The sequence below is a fragment of the Elgaria multicarinata genome, chromosome 1 (genome assembly GCF_023053635.1).
Source record: "Elgaria multicarinata webbii isolate HBS135686 ecotype San Diego chromosome 1, rElgMul1.1.pri, whole genome shotgun sequence".
NCBI lineage: Eukaryota > Metazoa > Chordata > Lepidosauria > Squamata > Anguidae > Elgaria > Elgaria multicarinata.
Window position 1 is genome coordinate 152,492,567 of NC_086171.1, and position 15,617 is coordinate 152,508,183.

A 15,617-nucleotide genomic window follows, 5' to 3' on the forward strand; every position below is an offset into this window, starting at 1 on the left:
CAATACGGCGCCTCCGCCCTACCATTATGGCTGCCAGTCCCGCAAAATGGCGGTAGGGTGGGTGGAGGACGCTCGACCTGCTCAGTATGGCAGCATCATACCTCTGCATAACAATACGTGACCCTCCCAAGATGGTGTAACGCAGCTCAGGTTCCCTCAGAGTAGACCTGCCGCCTGACTATGGAGACCAAGTACGGGGAGGAGATCGCTGATCAGAATCCGCTGAGCCTTTTCGAGCTAAGTGGTGCGGTAGTCAGCTCCATCATGGGACGAGTGGAGAAGGAAGTTTGGGGTAAGAAGGGAGAAGTGAACGTAAGCGGGATCAGTCCTTATGGTAGGATCCTCGGGAAGCTATTCCTTGCTATGAAACGTGAGAATCTGACGCCAGCAATCGGGTTAGGGCGTCCTGGTACCGCGTAATTTAAAGAGCTTTTCTGAAAGGCACAGTAACACATAATATACGTGTGTGTTCCAACCAGCGGCCGGGACAGGGGACCACTGAAAACCAGAAAGCCACGCTTTGGGAAGAAGATTTCTTAGGCTGCGACCCTAAACACGCGTACTGGGGAGTAAATCCCATTGGAAATAGTGGGATGGACTTCTGAGTAAGCATGAAGAAGATTGTGGTGTTGGTGCAAGTGTCGATTTCCACAAAATGTGAGGGCTCCCTGGAGGATCCAAATCCGGCTGGATAAGGTCCCTGGACCCTGATCATAACGGTTTGTGTTTTGAATAGACACCAAAGTTCATTCTTACTTTTTCAAAATTACACGCTTGTACTGCTGAATGTTCTTTGTGTAATTTTGGTATCAGCTATTTCGCTTCTGTTGCATTTACCCGTACAGGACAGCTGCTTCCCCATACTTTTCTCCATATACATGTTACAAAACTAGAATTCATTACTGCAAGATGGAATGAGGGCCACCTTGGATGCCTTTAAACGAATTTGTAAAGGAGAAGGATATCCATGGCTAGTATATCTAGATTATCTCCAATATCAGAGGCAGTATGCCTCTATAGAACAGTTGCTAGGGAACAGGAGTGGGAGGGTGCTATTGCGCTCATGTCCTGCTTGTGAGCTTCCCATTGCAGCATCTAAATGGCCACTGTGCGAACAGAATGTTAGACTAGATGGGTCTTTGGTCTGATCTAGCAAAGCTGCTCTTATGCAATGCTGTGCCCACTTACATAGCAGTACAGTCCACTGAATTTGATGGGACTTACTCATAAGTACAACATGCTTTGGGTTGGACTCTAAAGAGTGTGATTAATGGTTTCTGCTGTTCGTTTACAGGAACACTAGTGATATAGTTCTATTGCAGAACTTATAGAAGGGTGGAGGTGAAATCATTAGTTTACCAACCTGCTGACAGTATCTCTGGAGGTTCAATCCTGGGGGTGAAGCATTGTATAAATAGGTCCTCCCCAATTCACCTAAGCCTGTTCTTTCTCTGCAACTGAAACACAGCTTTGTGTTGATTTCTCCCTACAAAAGCACTTCCAGGTCCAATCCTCCAGGGTATCTTGCCTCGGCTTAACATCTACTATCTGGAGCGAATTGAGGAGACTGCTGTGAAAAAAGGTCTGTTACCTTGTGGGAGGGATAAAAGTGTGTTTAATGGTTTCTGCTGTCCTGGGAAACTAGTTTCCCTCTCATGCATTTTAAATCTTTCTTTCACACTCATCATAGTGCATATAATTATTTTTTTCTGATTAAGATTAATCCCTGCCTGCCATATTCCTCAATTTCCTTGACATGTCAATGGGGAGAGAAATCCTATGGCCCCTAGACAGCATCTGGGGGACAGGGGCGGGCATAGGATAGTTTAGATTCCTGGAGCCAAGGTCAGAGACAGCACTCTGTTGTTGGACCCAGGAGTCCAAGCTCCTAGCCCCCTTCCCCTCGCTGCCGGTGTGGAAAAACTATGCTGGCTGCCTCTCTGAGGTCTCAAAGACAACTCAGAGAGGAGAGAAAAGGGACAGTTCTGTGGGTGGAGATGGGAGGGGACTGGGGAAACAGGGATGTGAGTTATCCCCAGCACTCTCCCTCCGCAGAGTCCTAGCTAGATGAGCAAAAATGCCCATCTAGCAAAAATGCAGAGTGGGAGGAGCGCAGAGGTGAAGATCGCCTCCACACTCCTCCCACTCTGCATAAGATACCTGTAAACTCTTGAGTTCTGAGGCTGGCATGAATCTGGATAGGATTGCACCCTTCACTTGGTGAAGTGGCTTTCCATTCTTGCCATGGTGGAAATGTGCTGATCTGAGCACTCAAGCCTTTGCATGTATACTTGGAAGCCTATCCCACTGATTTCAGTTGGGTTTATTCCCAAGTAAGTGTGCATAGGATTTCATAATTCAACGGCACATCAGCTAGACAGAGCAGTTGAATTTAGGGATATAGATGTTAACGTATTATAAAAGCTACTATACATAGCAAATAGCTTTATCAGAATATCTGCACACAGGACAATAAGCAATAATTTAAGGGCTAGTGTGGTGTCATGATTAGAGTGATAGGTTTTCTTAAGATCAAAATCGTATCCAAATCCCTGGTCGCAGGATGACTGTGGACTAGTCACACCCAGACTTCCAGCTTTTCAGGCTAAAATGTTTCCCTCAAGCTCTTTAAGAGGAGGACAAGTTACAAATATGTAGTTTCAAGTTGCTGCAAAATCAGTTTCAACTGCATTCTAGTAACAGTTGAAGAGAATGTTAGCAAATTAGACTAGATTATCAGCTCCTTAAAATTGTATTTCCTCTACTGAAGAAGTGAAGCTCTTCAGACAAGAAGTTAATAAAATGCAATTTTCAAGTGATTCTCCATAAATAATTGAGCACAACACTTAAGTAGTGGATAGTACAAGAGGCCTGGATTCAAATCCCATTTTGGTTGACTGGGTAGATTTGGGTGATTACCAGTGTAATCCTATACATTTCTACTCTGAAGTAAATCCCTTTGAGTTCAGTGGGTCTTGCTCCAGGTACAAGGGTATAGGATTACAGCCTCCATGTCTCCGTATTGGGTTCCTGTGTATAGAACAGAATAATTAATTTATAAGATTGAATGAGACAGTTAAACGATATCATAACAAAGCAAAAACAATGCAAATAATTTTCAACTGAAGTGTTAAATTTGAACTTGAAGCAGAATTTGGATGGTGAATATATAACTTTTACTCTTTGTAAGTTGTCCTCTTATCTTGCTTTAATTATGTTAGAGAGCTATCCTATGGCCACTATACAGCATCTGGAGGGCTGTAGGATATTTCAGTTCTCCACGTCTGAGGTCAGAGACAGAGCTTCAGCCTCGAAGGAGGGAATCCATGCTGTGCCTCCCCTCCCAGCCAGGACTGAAAGAACTGCACCGGCTTCCTCTCTGAGGACGGGAACTCAACCTCGGAGAGGGACTGCAGGTGGCATTCCGGTAGGCAGAAAGGGGACTGGACAGGTCAGGACACGAGCTATCCCAAGGCCTCTCCAGCCTCCTTCCCTCCCCCTCTCAAGCACCCCAGCTAGATGGGCAAGAAAGCTCGTCTAAGCAAAAATGCAGAACAGGATGTGCGGGGAAGTGACACTCACTTCTGCCCTTCCTCCTGCTCTGCACTGGATGCTCATAAGCCTCCGAGTTCAGAGGCTTACAAGCATCAAGGGCGTAATAAGAATGCACCCTCAATGATGTACTCATACCACAATCCTACGCATGATTACTTAGAAGTAAGTGTCATTGGCCTGGTTCAGACAACACGCTAAACCATGCTGCTTTGCCACAAAATGGTTTACGGAATGCATTGACCTTAATGCATTCCATTAACCATTTTGTGGTTAAGCACCATGGTTTGGCGTGTTGTCTGAACCAGGCCACTGAGTTCAGTGGGACTAATTCCCAATTGTGTGTGTAGGAATACAACCTTAATTTGCTGTAAATTACATGTCGGATGTACCTGTGTATTTAAAACGAACTGTATAGATTATATTTTAAATGGTATTTTTTTTAAAAAAAACACGTTTGTTATATATTCCCCCAGGGCTCTCAACCCAACCTATATGGTGCAAACTCTGGTTTGAGATCATCAAAACAAGACCGTCCAGATTAGAGGTGGGTTAAGGATGCAACCCCAAAACTGTCATACCTGAGACCAGACTATCCATCTTCACAGCTCATTTGGCCTTCAGTTTCTTCCAACTGTGGTGATGCTTTGGACCAGTTTCACTGGTAGCCTTTATTCTACTACAGATCTATCTATTGGAAAACTACTATATCCACTACCTTTAACTGCAGGGAGCCAATGTATGGCTTCTGCCCTTCTACATAAACAATATTTCCTTATTACTTTTAAATTTTTTTTGTTTGTCAATGCCTGTCAGTCTATATTTACTCTGAGTCTTTTCTAATGTAATAAGAGAACATAAGATAAACCACAACTTTGCACAATTTACAGGGGGCGAACTGTGCTAGTCTATTGTGGAAAACAACAAAGAATCTTAAAGAGTAACAACTTTGTCTCTAACAGACCAAAGCCCAAAACCTCTTAGTCCTAACCTACTTTGCGAGACCAACTTCTCATTTACTCTATTTTCCACAAACTGGGATGAAGTAATTTATGCTGTAACACAATGATCTTTAATAACTTCTGATCCAGGTGTTTGCATGTTTATTTGCTTTGTGTGTGTTTTGTTTTTGCATCTATGAGTGATGGGAATCATAGAATAGTAGAGTTGGAAGGGGCCTATAAAGCCATCGAGTCCAACCCCCTGGTCAATGCAGGAATCCACCTTAAAGCATCCCTGACAGATGGTTGTCTAGGAGTTCAAGTTCAAACCATCTGGAACACACCACGTTGGGGAAGGCTGCTATACTCACTTAATTAGCAGTAAGACCCTTTGAGAACAATGGGTTTTAGGTCCAAGTAGACATATATAGCACTGCAATGTTAGTGTTCTATTGCTCTCCCTTTGTTTCCAAGTTTAACTGGAACAGCCATTATATTGATTGGAAGGTAGACAAAAAATACCATTATTTAAGAAGGTAATTTCTGCTTGTATAACAGGACTTCCCCTTTCTCTCCTCCCCCGCCCCCCATGCACTCTGGATGATCCTCCAACCCTCTAGAGAAAATTTGAGGGGGCTGCAGGGGAGATGGGGTATCTGTTCCATCAGCGGTATCCCACTGATAGACAGATGCATTTGGATGCAACCCAATAATTTTTCATTCCTGATCTGGAGAAACAGCGCCATTAGTTTCCAGCTTTGTTTAGAATAGATAGTTTGCAAATTTGGGAATGTCTCATTGAAATTGGTTGGACTTCTTGCAGCGTACACACAGACAAGATCAGGCTGCATAAAACATTTATGTTCATTTGGTTCAATTTGATTACAGAGCATCAAGTGTTGGAGGAAGAAGTTCCTTGAAACCTTCTTCTCAAATGTGCTGCGTGGGATCTTGGATGTATCTTCACACCAACAACTGAGCGATCCTTGCTTTTTGCCCTTGCTATACACGTCACGTCACGTTACCCAATTTACCATCTACAACATGCTGGAGGGCGTATCTGAGCTCATGGCCGGACACAATCGGAGTGTTCTAGAAAACTTGGCCGTCTCGCTCAGAGCCCTGACGTTCCGTCACCTCCTCTCCTCCAGCCTTTCTACTAGGCAACAGCTGAGTTTGTTTCTTCATCGTCTCATTCATCATGGTGCTGTGGACCAGTTGTCTATGTACTCTTGGCCTGATCCTGACCCAGCAGTGCTAGCTCTCATCCTAAAAATGAGCGCTGGGGTTTGGCACCCAGGAAAAACACCAATGAACCCAGGAAACCTTTGCCATCTGTGCGGAGAGAAATCTATTGACCAGAGTCAAAATTTAGATCACAAGTCTAAGCCTCTTTTCAGTTCAAGCCGACTGTTTCATAGATCAGCAGCTGGCCAATGTAGTGATGAGGAGCTGAGAAATGAGAAAACATTGTCCTGGAGGCCTGAAGAATCTGTTCCAAGCCTTGAAAATGCTGTAGAATTGGCCAGAACCAGTAGCGAGACTCTGCAACGCCCAGCAGATTGCAGATTGGGTAGCAGTTCTTCCCAAAGCAGGATGAAGCACAGCACAAGGTCAGAAAGTGATGATGCTGACGAGGGCTCTGTCAGTTTCTCTCCAGCAAAAACATGTCAAGATGGGCCTGCTACAGGAAAACCTCAAAAGAAGCGCAAGGCAGTTGCAGCAAGGAAGCGCAACTGCCGTAGGAGGGCCAGCCAAGCTGCCACAGAGTTGGACGACCTCTATGACTTTGTCTTTGCAGTTGCGAGGGAAGAGGAGGAGGACAACCAAAGGCGGCATGCTGAGGAGGGGAAGAGGCTTGCAAACGGTTTCCCTCTCCCAGCAGAGGCTGCTGGTGGTGCTGGTACGGTTTGCCCCGAGGGAGGCCGACTCACTGGGATCACGTATCTGAAAACAGCCACCTACTTCCGAAGCGTGTCCATGCTGGAAGTCTTCTCCATCCCTTTGACCATGAATATGTGCCAGATGCTTGGCAACCTGTTGAGCTCTTGGGTGTCTTTAGAAAAGCTTGTTCTGACTTTAAATGGTGAGTGAGAACCCACCTGTCTTCAGGTGTTTTTAGCTATTTGTTTTAATCTTCTAAAGCGGAGTTGGGGAACCTGTGGCCCGCCAGATGTTGTCGGACACTGAATCTGATCAGCCCTTGCCAGCAAGTGGTACAGACTTGACTGGTTTGCATGAGTTTTGGGCTTGGCAGAGCATGCTGGATTCAAGTTGGGGGTGCTGGTGCTGGTGTAGTCACCTTGAAGAAACAGCCGAAAGGGATAGCATGTTTGTTTGTTTTTTAATGTAAAAATTAAATCCTAGTTCGGTATTCACAGATGCTAAACGAGATGAAGGACATTTTCCCATGCTTCAGAAGGCAGTCCTAAAATTCCTACTACACCTTTTAAAGAAAGGTTAAAATAAATGGTTTTTTAAAAAATATAAGTACATGGATTTATATGAAATGCATACAACGTGGGCTTCAACTAAAATGGACCAAATATCTAAATAAGTAGCCATTTGAAGATGACATTTATATGCCACCTGTTCAAATATTGAACACGTTGTAAGGTCCTCAGCCCATTGCATTATAGGAGGTGAGAGTTTATCCTTCCAATGTTGCAGTTTGTTTTTCAGCTGTCAAAAAGCACAGAGAATCCATTTACACTGACCATTTCTTAATTTCTAAGAAGCAGGTAGATAATTTAAAGGAATATGTACATCAGCTAATATTAAAGACTGCTCTAGTAAAAATAAAATATCTGTAATGATTAGGGATGTTGCAGGCACCCGACTGGGTCCAGAAGTCTGAAGGACTCCGCCCCATCGGTCCTCCCTGGACCCAGTTGGGCACCCGCAGTGTGTTCACGGACCCATGGTACAAGCAGCCATGTGGCTGATGAGTGCCTGGCAGCCTCCACGCCATTCCAGAGCCTCCACTGTACGCAGAAATTCCCCTGCTGCGTAAAGGAGGCTCGCTGGGTGCTTGAGCAGCACGCAAGCAGGAACAAACAGTAGGGGCGGCTGGGCAAGCCGCCCACGAGTCGAACCCAGGTGAGTTTGCCCATGCCCAGTAATAATCTCCCACGGAAAAGAAGCAACTCTAGCACATTGCCAAAGCATATGTTTAAAAGACACATTAGCTGCACTGCACTGCACTGCCAGCACTTAGCCAAATTAGCAAATCCTTTATTAAAGAATTGTTGCGCTGTAGAATAGGCATGAAACAAATGTTTTCGCTGAATAAGACACATCTTAAAATCCACAGACATGACAGGTAGACGCCAAAGCGGAGAGCCACTGATCAGGCATTCTGCAGGGATGCCCATGGCAGTTTCTTGACTTCCCAGATGTGCCCATGGGTCCAAAAAGCTTGGGGGCTTCTGACATCGTATCCTAAGGGACAGTGCTTTTGGTGAGAGGACAGGGGTGTTGGCAGCCATGGAGAGCATCAGGTGATTAGGTCAGGAACCCAGGCAGCAGGGTTTGGTATTACAGTGTGCTTGCCCAGCTGTCTGCTTAGTGCTGCTCTAGGTCACTGCAGCTTTTTGGGGGGTGGGGATGCTCGGGGAAATTCAAACAGGCTCTGCTCAAGCTTTGAAGGTGTCCAGTAGTTCTTGAGGGTCAGTGTCTGTCTTGGAAATGTGTACAGGATAGAGGCGTGCATCTGTTTCGAGTGAAGTAGTAATTTTGTGTGTGTGTGCATGCTCTCAACGTCTATTTCTACCTTTTAAAATCTGGTTCCAGGCCTCGGCCCCGGTATCTTCAGTATCCTCTCTGGGCTCCGGGCCCTTTCTCGTCACAGCAATTACTGCCTCCGTGTGGTGCGGATCAGTGACATGTTTTCACACATCCCCTGCATGAATCTTGTCCATTCTTTTTTGAGCGCCGTTCCACTGCTTCAGACGCTCTTGGTCAGCTTTGATCTCAAGTCCGCAACTGAGTGGAACAGGCCCGGAGAGAGCTTGGACTCATCATCCTTGCAGGAAGAGATTCCAGGTAAAACATGGCCTGGTTCCAACGCAACATTATAACAAGCACTTTTCCTTGTACGTGTGAGATAATTGTGTGTGTCAATTATGTGGATATTTCCCTTGTGAGAGCTGGGAACCACATCTCTGATTGTTCTCATGCACCTGGTGATCTCATAGTTTGAATCCCTCCCACAGCCTCATGTTCTGTTCTGCTCATGCCCTTACTCATCCTGGGATTTATATTGTGCAAAGATTAGATTAGAATTGGGCCTCTAAGTAAACACAAACAAGCAAGTGTTGCTTTCTAAACTGCTATGCTTGTCTTTGGGATAGTCAAAGAGTTCTCCAATTCTGGCTTGTCCCCTGACTAAATGCCACCTCTTGAAAAAGTGGGTCAGGCCATAGCTCAGTTGCAGAGCACATGCTTTGAATATAGAAGGTCCCAAGTCCAACCCCCAGCCTCTCCAGTCACACACACACAGTTTGAGATCTTCCTCTTCCCATGGCACCTTTGGCTTTATTCATTACTTTCAAATTTAATCAAACCATCATCTACCATTATGTCTGAAGCAGCAAACAGTGGTTTGGTATCGCAAACCACGGTTTGATCCTGGCTTGCAATCCTGGTTCAAACCATGGTTTGCCAGTTTTGGCTCATGAAGAGTTTTTTTTTCTACTCTCTCTCCCACCTAGAGAGCCATCTGGAACATCTCGAGATCAGATTTCCCAGGGAGCCTCTTCAAACAAGTCTCTTGGTGCCTGTGCTGAAAGCCTCAAGGTCTCTCCAGAGTCTCTGTTTAGACAGCGTTGCAATTTCCTGTCCCCAGGAGGTTGGGCTTTTCCTGCATGCACTCAAAGGTATGATGGAAGCTATTTTGCCTTCAGCACAGCTGGACGTTGATCATAATAGTTGTGTCAGGAGGTACTAGCATCTTCAGCATCCAGTCCACCAAGTGTGTGAGATGACTGTGTTAATTGGAGGCAGAATAAAACTGTAAAACACTCTGCCAAGGTTTTGAAATAATCTTCATTATATATGCTGCTAAATTGCGGGGGGGGGGGGGAACGGGACGTTTAATTAGCAAGAGGCTCTAAACCTTTTCTCATTTTCTTGCAGAATATAGCCCAAGACTGAAGAAGCTAAGCTTTCATGATGTCAACCTTTCTGGACACTCAAAAGAAGTCCTCTTTCTGCTGCAGGATCACATCCTCGAAGGTATATTAAACTAATTTGTTTGCTCAAGCCCCAATGGGGTTACAGTTTTATCAGGGACTACTCTTGTAGGCAGTCGAAAAATATACTTCTTCCTAGGACAGTCAGTTTTGTGGTTGTTATATTTCAGAGACTGTGATGTGCCAGTTTAAATATTAACTTGCTGGAGTGAGGAGCAGAGTGTTGCTTTGAACTCTTTTGCTTTGACCTCTGTTTAGTGCTGAGGTTCTTCCTGTTGGGCCAGAAAAGAGGCCTATTGCATTGCAAGGGAAATGCTACTCCCTGCACAAGGAAGAGGGGCAAAAGGGGGCAGAATATGAGAAAGGAAAAGAGGTGCTTATCTATATGATCCATTGTAGTCATATTTTTAAACTTAGTTTCCCTTATAGGGTATCACTGGGCTTTCATTTTTTGGTGCTGACATTCTGCAGTGTATTCAGTGAAACTAATTTCACATAACAAAACATAGAAACAAAAGATTTTTCCACTTTGGGCCTTTTGTCTTGCATTAGAAATCACCTTTTCGTTTTGTCGGCTGTTTGAAAACTGTACTTCTGAGCTTCTATCTGAAATCATTAATGTTGTGAAGACCAACCCATCATTGAAGAGCCTCCGACTCCCTGGAAATAGGCTGGGTATGTAAGACAAATGTGGCAGCAATTCTGGAAGACTTTCTTCTCCTTGGGGTGGCGGGAAGGGCTCCATGCTGTCACGAATATTGGCTCCCCTGGCTTCATTTGATTAGTGCTCTGACTGCCTCGTCTCCTGTCATTCAAGCCCAATTGGCATAAAGACAGGACTTCAACAAAGTTGTTTTTGAGCCCTTTGACAGAATAGGCTCTTTGCCTAACGAAGTTCATGTCACAATACATCAGTGAAGGTTGTCCGTGGCGCTCCTTACGATTTTCCAGCTATCCACCCGTTCTATACTGTGGGCTTCAACATGATCCATAATAAAATAGGGCCACTAAATCCTGATTTGCCATGTTTTACTTGCAGGGAGCTTTTCTTTCTATACATTCAGGAGCATCCAGAAGTGATGTTACTTGCCTGCAGCCTGAAGTGATATATGGTCCATTCTACCACCATACTGTGGTGCTTGAGTACACAAGCCCTGAGTGCTGCCATTTTATTATGAATTAACCACTTGACAATTATTCAGCTTAATAAATAAGCCCACACAATTTAGTAACTTTCCATAATAAATAATAATATTGTCAGGAAATTCCTGAACTAGTAAAAGACAGCATGACCTGGCAAAGCCCATCATGTCCATCTAGAAAAACTGCCACGAGCGAGAAAAGGGACAATAATAATAATTCTAGCCTGCTGGGGGTGAGTAGAGGAGACTTCTCTCCTCCATCAGTCTCCGCTTGGCTTCTAGGCTGGATACAAAGGAGGTATAAAATCCTTTATGCCTCCTCCATCTGCCTGCTCATGTGCCTGTATGCACTGCCTAGTCGCCGCTAGAGCTTAAATAAAAGGCTGCTGTAATTATGAACTGGGGTAGTTCTCCTATTGCTGAATTTAATATGGGATAAAGTGTATCTGGTTCTGAAAGTTGCTTATAAAGAAAAAAATTAACCAGGCAGAGCTTCTCTCCTTATACTATTTGGGGCTCATAAAGAATCTTTCTCCAGTCCTGGGGTGGTTCTTTATTACCAATTTTGCTTTCCTTTGCGATGTTAGCTTTGCTTTCTTCCTTTTGGTTATTTTCTTCTTTCTTTTTTGCATTGTTTAAGGTACTTTTAGTTCACCATTGTCTTACAAGATATCTAAAGTGGCCAACAATTTTTTTAAAAATCAAATATCAGAAAAAATATCCCCCAAAAAGCAGATTACACAAAAGGTACAAAGCAACACCAAAAAGAGACATTAACATAGGCCATGTTCAGAAGACAACTTAAACCCCAGCTTTAACCACAGTGGTTAAGCCAGAAAGTCGGGCCGTGTTCAGAAGACACCTTAAACCATGGCTTTAACCATGGTGAATATGGCAAAAAGTCTTATTCGCCATGGTTTAAGGTGTCTTCTGAATGGGGCCACTGGCACTGTAAAGAGAAGCAGTGAAAGCATAGGCGAAACAGCAACAATCAAAAACATCTAAATTACCATTATTTCCCAAATGCTGTTTGGAATTTTAAAAATTCTTTGCTGTCTGCTGGAAGGCCAAAAGGGAAAGCAAATGTTTGCATGCATGTTATACAGGTTCCTTGTTAAGCACACTTGCCCTACTTAAAGAACTAGGTTTATTTAGGCTAATAGGTGGCAGTTATGGTAAGACCCCTTAATTTTAAAGTACACCTAAGAATTATACAGAGAGTAGGATTGTTTCCTTCCACACTATCTTATAATGTAATAGCTGTAACACCCATACAGGGACATAAGAGGAAAATAAGAGATCTTTAGTATCAATTGTTACCTAATGGTTAAGGAGAATGACTGCTGATGGAGATAGTTGTGGGAGGGGAAGAGCAAAACGGGAGCTGATTCCAGCAGGGACAATGGAGAGCACTTCCTTGCCTCACATCCAAGTGGAAATGAGCCAGGCTCTCCCTTCTAATCAGGCTACTGAGTAGTGCTGCAGTGGCAAGGAAAATTGGACCTGCATAGTTTCTTCAGTACATCTACTGAAGATAGATCTTCCCCATAGTGGAAGTCCTTTTACAACTTCATTGGCTGCCAGTCCAGGTCCGGGCCCAATTCAAAGTGCTGGTATTAACATTTAAAGCCCTAAACGGTTTGGGGCCAGGTTATCTGAAGGAATGCCTCCTCCCATATGTGCCTGCCTGGACCTTAAGATCATCTACAGGGGCCCTTCTCCGTGAGCCCCTGCCAAAGGAAGTGAGGCAGGTGGCTACTAGGAGGAGGGCTTTCTCCGCTGTGGCACCCCGGTTGTGGAATGAGCTCCCCAGAGAGGTCCGCCTGGCGCCTACACTGTACTGCTTTCGTCGCCAGCTGAAGACCTTTTTATTCACTCAGTATTTTAACACTTAATTTTAACTTAAATTTAAATTTTACTGTTTTAACTCTGTATTTTAATCTTATATCAACTTTGCTGTGTGGTTTTATCCTGGTTGCGCTTTTTATACTGTATTTCGTAATTGTGTTTTAAACTGTTGGGTGTTTTACTGTGGTTTTAATTTTTGTGAACCGCCCAGAGAGCTTCAGCTATTGGGCGGTATAAAAATGTAATAAATAAATAAATAAATAGTGTATGAAGAATCCTATCCTTCTAGAATCTCAACCAGTCAGCAAATCAGGCTGAAGACTTGCTCTAGGAACCCGTTAATTCACTCTGGAACAATGCAGAGAGATGAGGAGCAACTAGTTTCCACTGCTTCTCTTCACAGTGATTCTTTGCATCTCCATTTGGTGACCTTTGCCAGCACTGAGTTTCCCTCTATTTATGCTTTGTTTTGTCACTGCTTTCATCCATGCTCACCTTTTACTGTTCATAATGTGATTTTAAATTGTATTCCTCTCCCCACACCCAATTATTAGGAAATCACAGATTGGTTGCACTGGCGGACATTTTTTCTGAAGATTCATCCTCTGCCATCTCTCATCTGGATGTAAGGTATGTTCCACAGAGCCCTCCTGGGTCAGCTTTATTTGGAAAATAAATGGCAGTAGAATAGCTTTTCTTGAACCAATGCTGAAGCTTTTGTGAACTGCCCAAAAAGCTTCGGCTATTGAGAGATATAGAAATGAAATAAATACATAAATCTTCATTCATTCACCAGGTATTTCTAAAGGTGTCATTTTGCAAGCAAACTAAATCTTTTTGCCATACATTTTCCAGTGATGCCAAATTCTTATTTTGATATTTGTTAGTCTATGAAATAGTTATACCCAAATAATCCAGGTGATTATTTGGATTATAACACTAAGCCTATTATGGGTTTTCTACTGCTGTCCCCATTTTCAATGAAGAGAATGAAGTCTAGAATATTAATCACTCACATAAGCAGCAGTAAAGCCATAAAATAAAATTGAGACTACACAGATTGCTCAAGATTGCTTTCAACCTAATTTCTTCCTAATCATAAAGCATTAAAGACTGGTAACTGTTGGCTACATAGGGGTCCCCTTCTTGGTCAGTTGGCAGCATGCCTGTATTGAGAGGATGATTTCTCTGTTCCCTACTTTCATTGAAGGCACAAGCAGGGAAAAAGTGATGTCTCAGGCAGTCCCAATTCCTCTAATGACACATGACAATGTTAATTCGGTGGGATAATCAGAGGTCAAATTTGCACCTTTCCAAACCAGTGAGGCAAAGGATAAAGCACCACCAGTGTAAAAAACCAGACTCGCTATTTTAATTGAAACAAAATCAGTCCTAGAGAGCTGTATGAAACCAAGTTGCTATGATATGGGAACATCACTTAGAATCATAGAATAGTAGAGTTGGAAGGCCATCGAGTCCAACCCCCTGCTCATTGCAGGAATCTAACTTAAAGTACCTTAACTTAACTTCACCACCTACACATGTACTTGTAAGCAGCAGCAGTGGACTAATCCTATTTTCCCACAGCTCCAATTGCATCAAACCCGATGGACTCCTGGAGTTTACCAAGAAACTGGAGAGCTACACAGCCCAACGCAGAGAACAATTCAAATTGACCACATTGTGCCTCTATCAGAACTGGTTGGACCAAGATGCTGCAACTGCTCAAGAGGCTCTCTGGCGTCTAAAAGCTATGTGCAGCGTAGTCAGTGATGCATGGGACTCATCTCAGGCCTTGGCTGACTACATCAGTGTGATGTAATGAAAACTTATGGAACAATAGCTTATAATAAAGCTGCTTAGATTTACCAGGATTTGGCATCTCACTTTCTTCTAAACTGTTTCATTTTTCTTCAGTATGTATGCATACCATACCATACATCTTTATTGCGATCCATGAAAGTGTGTATGTATACACAATCCCGCTTGAGCAAACAATAGTAAGAACAGAACTTTTAAGTTGGAGACTTATTAAAAGGATGGATAATTTTTGCAAGAGTATATTAGTCAACGCTAGTTAAGAGCTCAGAGTCTCCTCAGTTGTCTTTAGCAATTCCAGTACCTTCTGCATGAATAGCCAGAACTCTTTCCTCCCCACCCACAGACATGTTTACCACAAAGAGCAAAGTCTATAGCCAAAAATATGCATGTAAAGAAAGACAGGATGCTCCCACTTGTAACATCTTTGCTACAATCCCAGTTATATAGATTCCATAAGGTGTTGTGCTGGCTGGTTCCAGAAGTCTTGACAGCTCAATCATATGTATTTTAGAAGTACTTCTACTGAGTTCAATGTGCAAATAGGTGGCAATTCTGTGCACAGGTAAGTTTTATTTTATAACACAGCGATATAAAGTAACCCAGATGTTACTGCTATCTCCCAAATGCAATGGTGTGGAGACACACCAAATTAAGCTTATGAAAAGGATCAGAAATACTTCCTTGTCAATTGCATATGTGTTCATATGGGTTAAAACTTCTGAAATTAAATTAAGGCAGTTAATAAGTGTACAAACATGACCAAAGTGAAGGAGAAAGTTAGTACTGAAGGAAAACTGTTTAAAACATATCTGTTATACCCAAATATACTTAGTGTACTCTGCCTAGACAGGATAAAACTCAAGATGGTCAAAAGTTAGAAGTGAAAAAATGACTTCCTTCTCTAATCTACTGTGAATATAGTAAGGTCTCATTTTTGCTTTTAAGAGTATGGATTCTAGTTATGAAAAGGTGTACCCCTTGTTAGAAATAAAATCCAAATCCAAAAAAAAGCTTTTTGTCCATGCCTTCAACATAGCAGCAGTTTTTAATTTTTCAAAGCAACTAATGTAGCCCAGAGGACCAATTCTAGCATCAGAAACACATTGACTTTATCTCAGGCA

General features: G+C 43.2%; 1 protein-coding gene across 1 annotated transcript; it reads left to right on the top strand.

Annotated features, from left to right (window-relative positions):
• Position 1: 1 nt before the first annotated feature.
• Positions 2-14,543, top strand: LRRC41 (leucine rich repeat containing 41). The gene is made up of 10 exons (XM_063139429.1): positions 2-292; positions 1,496-1,582; positions 4,029-4,099; positions 5,382-6,579; positions 8,286-8,537; positions 9,206-9,370; positions 9,630-9,728; positions 10,238-10,360; positions 13,230-13,305; positions 14,263-14,543. Exons 1-10 carry the CDS (start codon positions 181-183, stop codon positions 14,495-14,497), a joined length of 2,418 nt encoding a protein of 805 aa, XP_062995499.1. The 5' UTR covers positions 2-180; the 3' UTR covers positions 14,498-14,543.
• Positions 14,544-15,617: the final 1,074 nt, after the last annotated feature.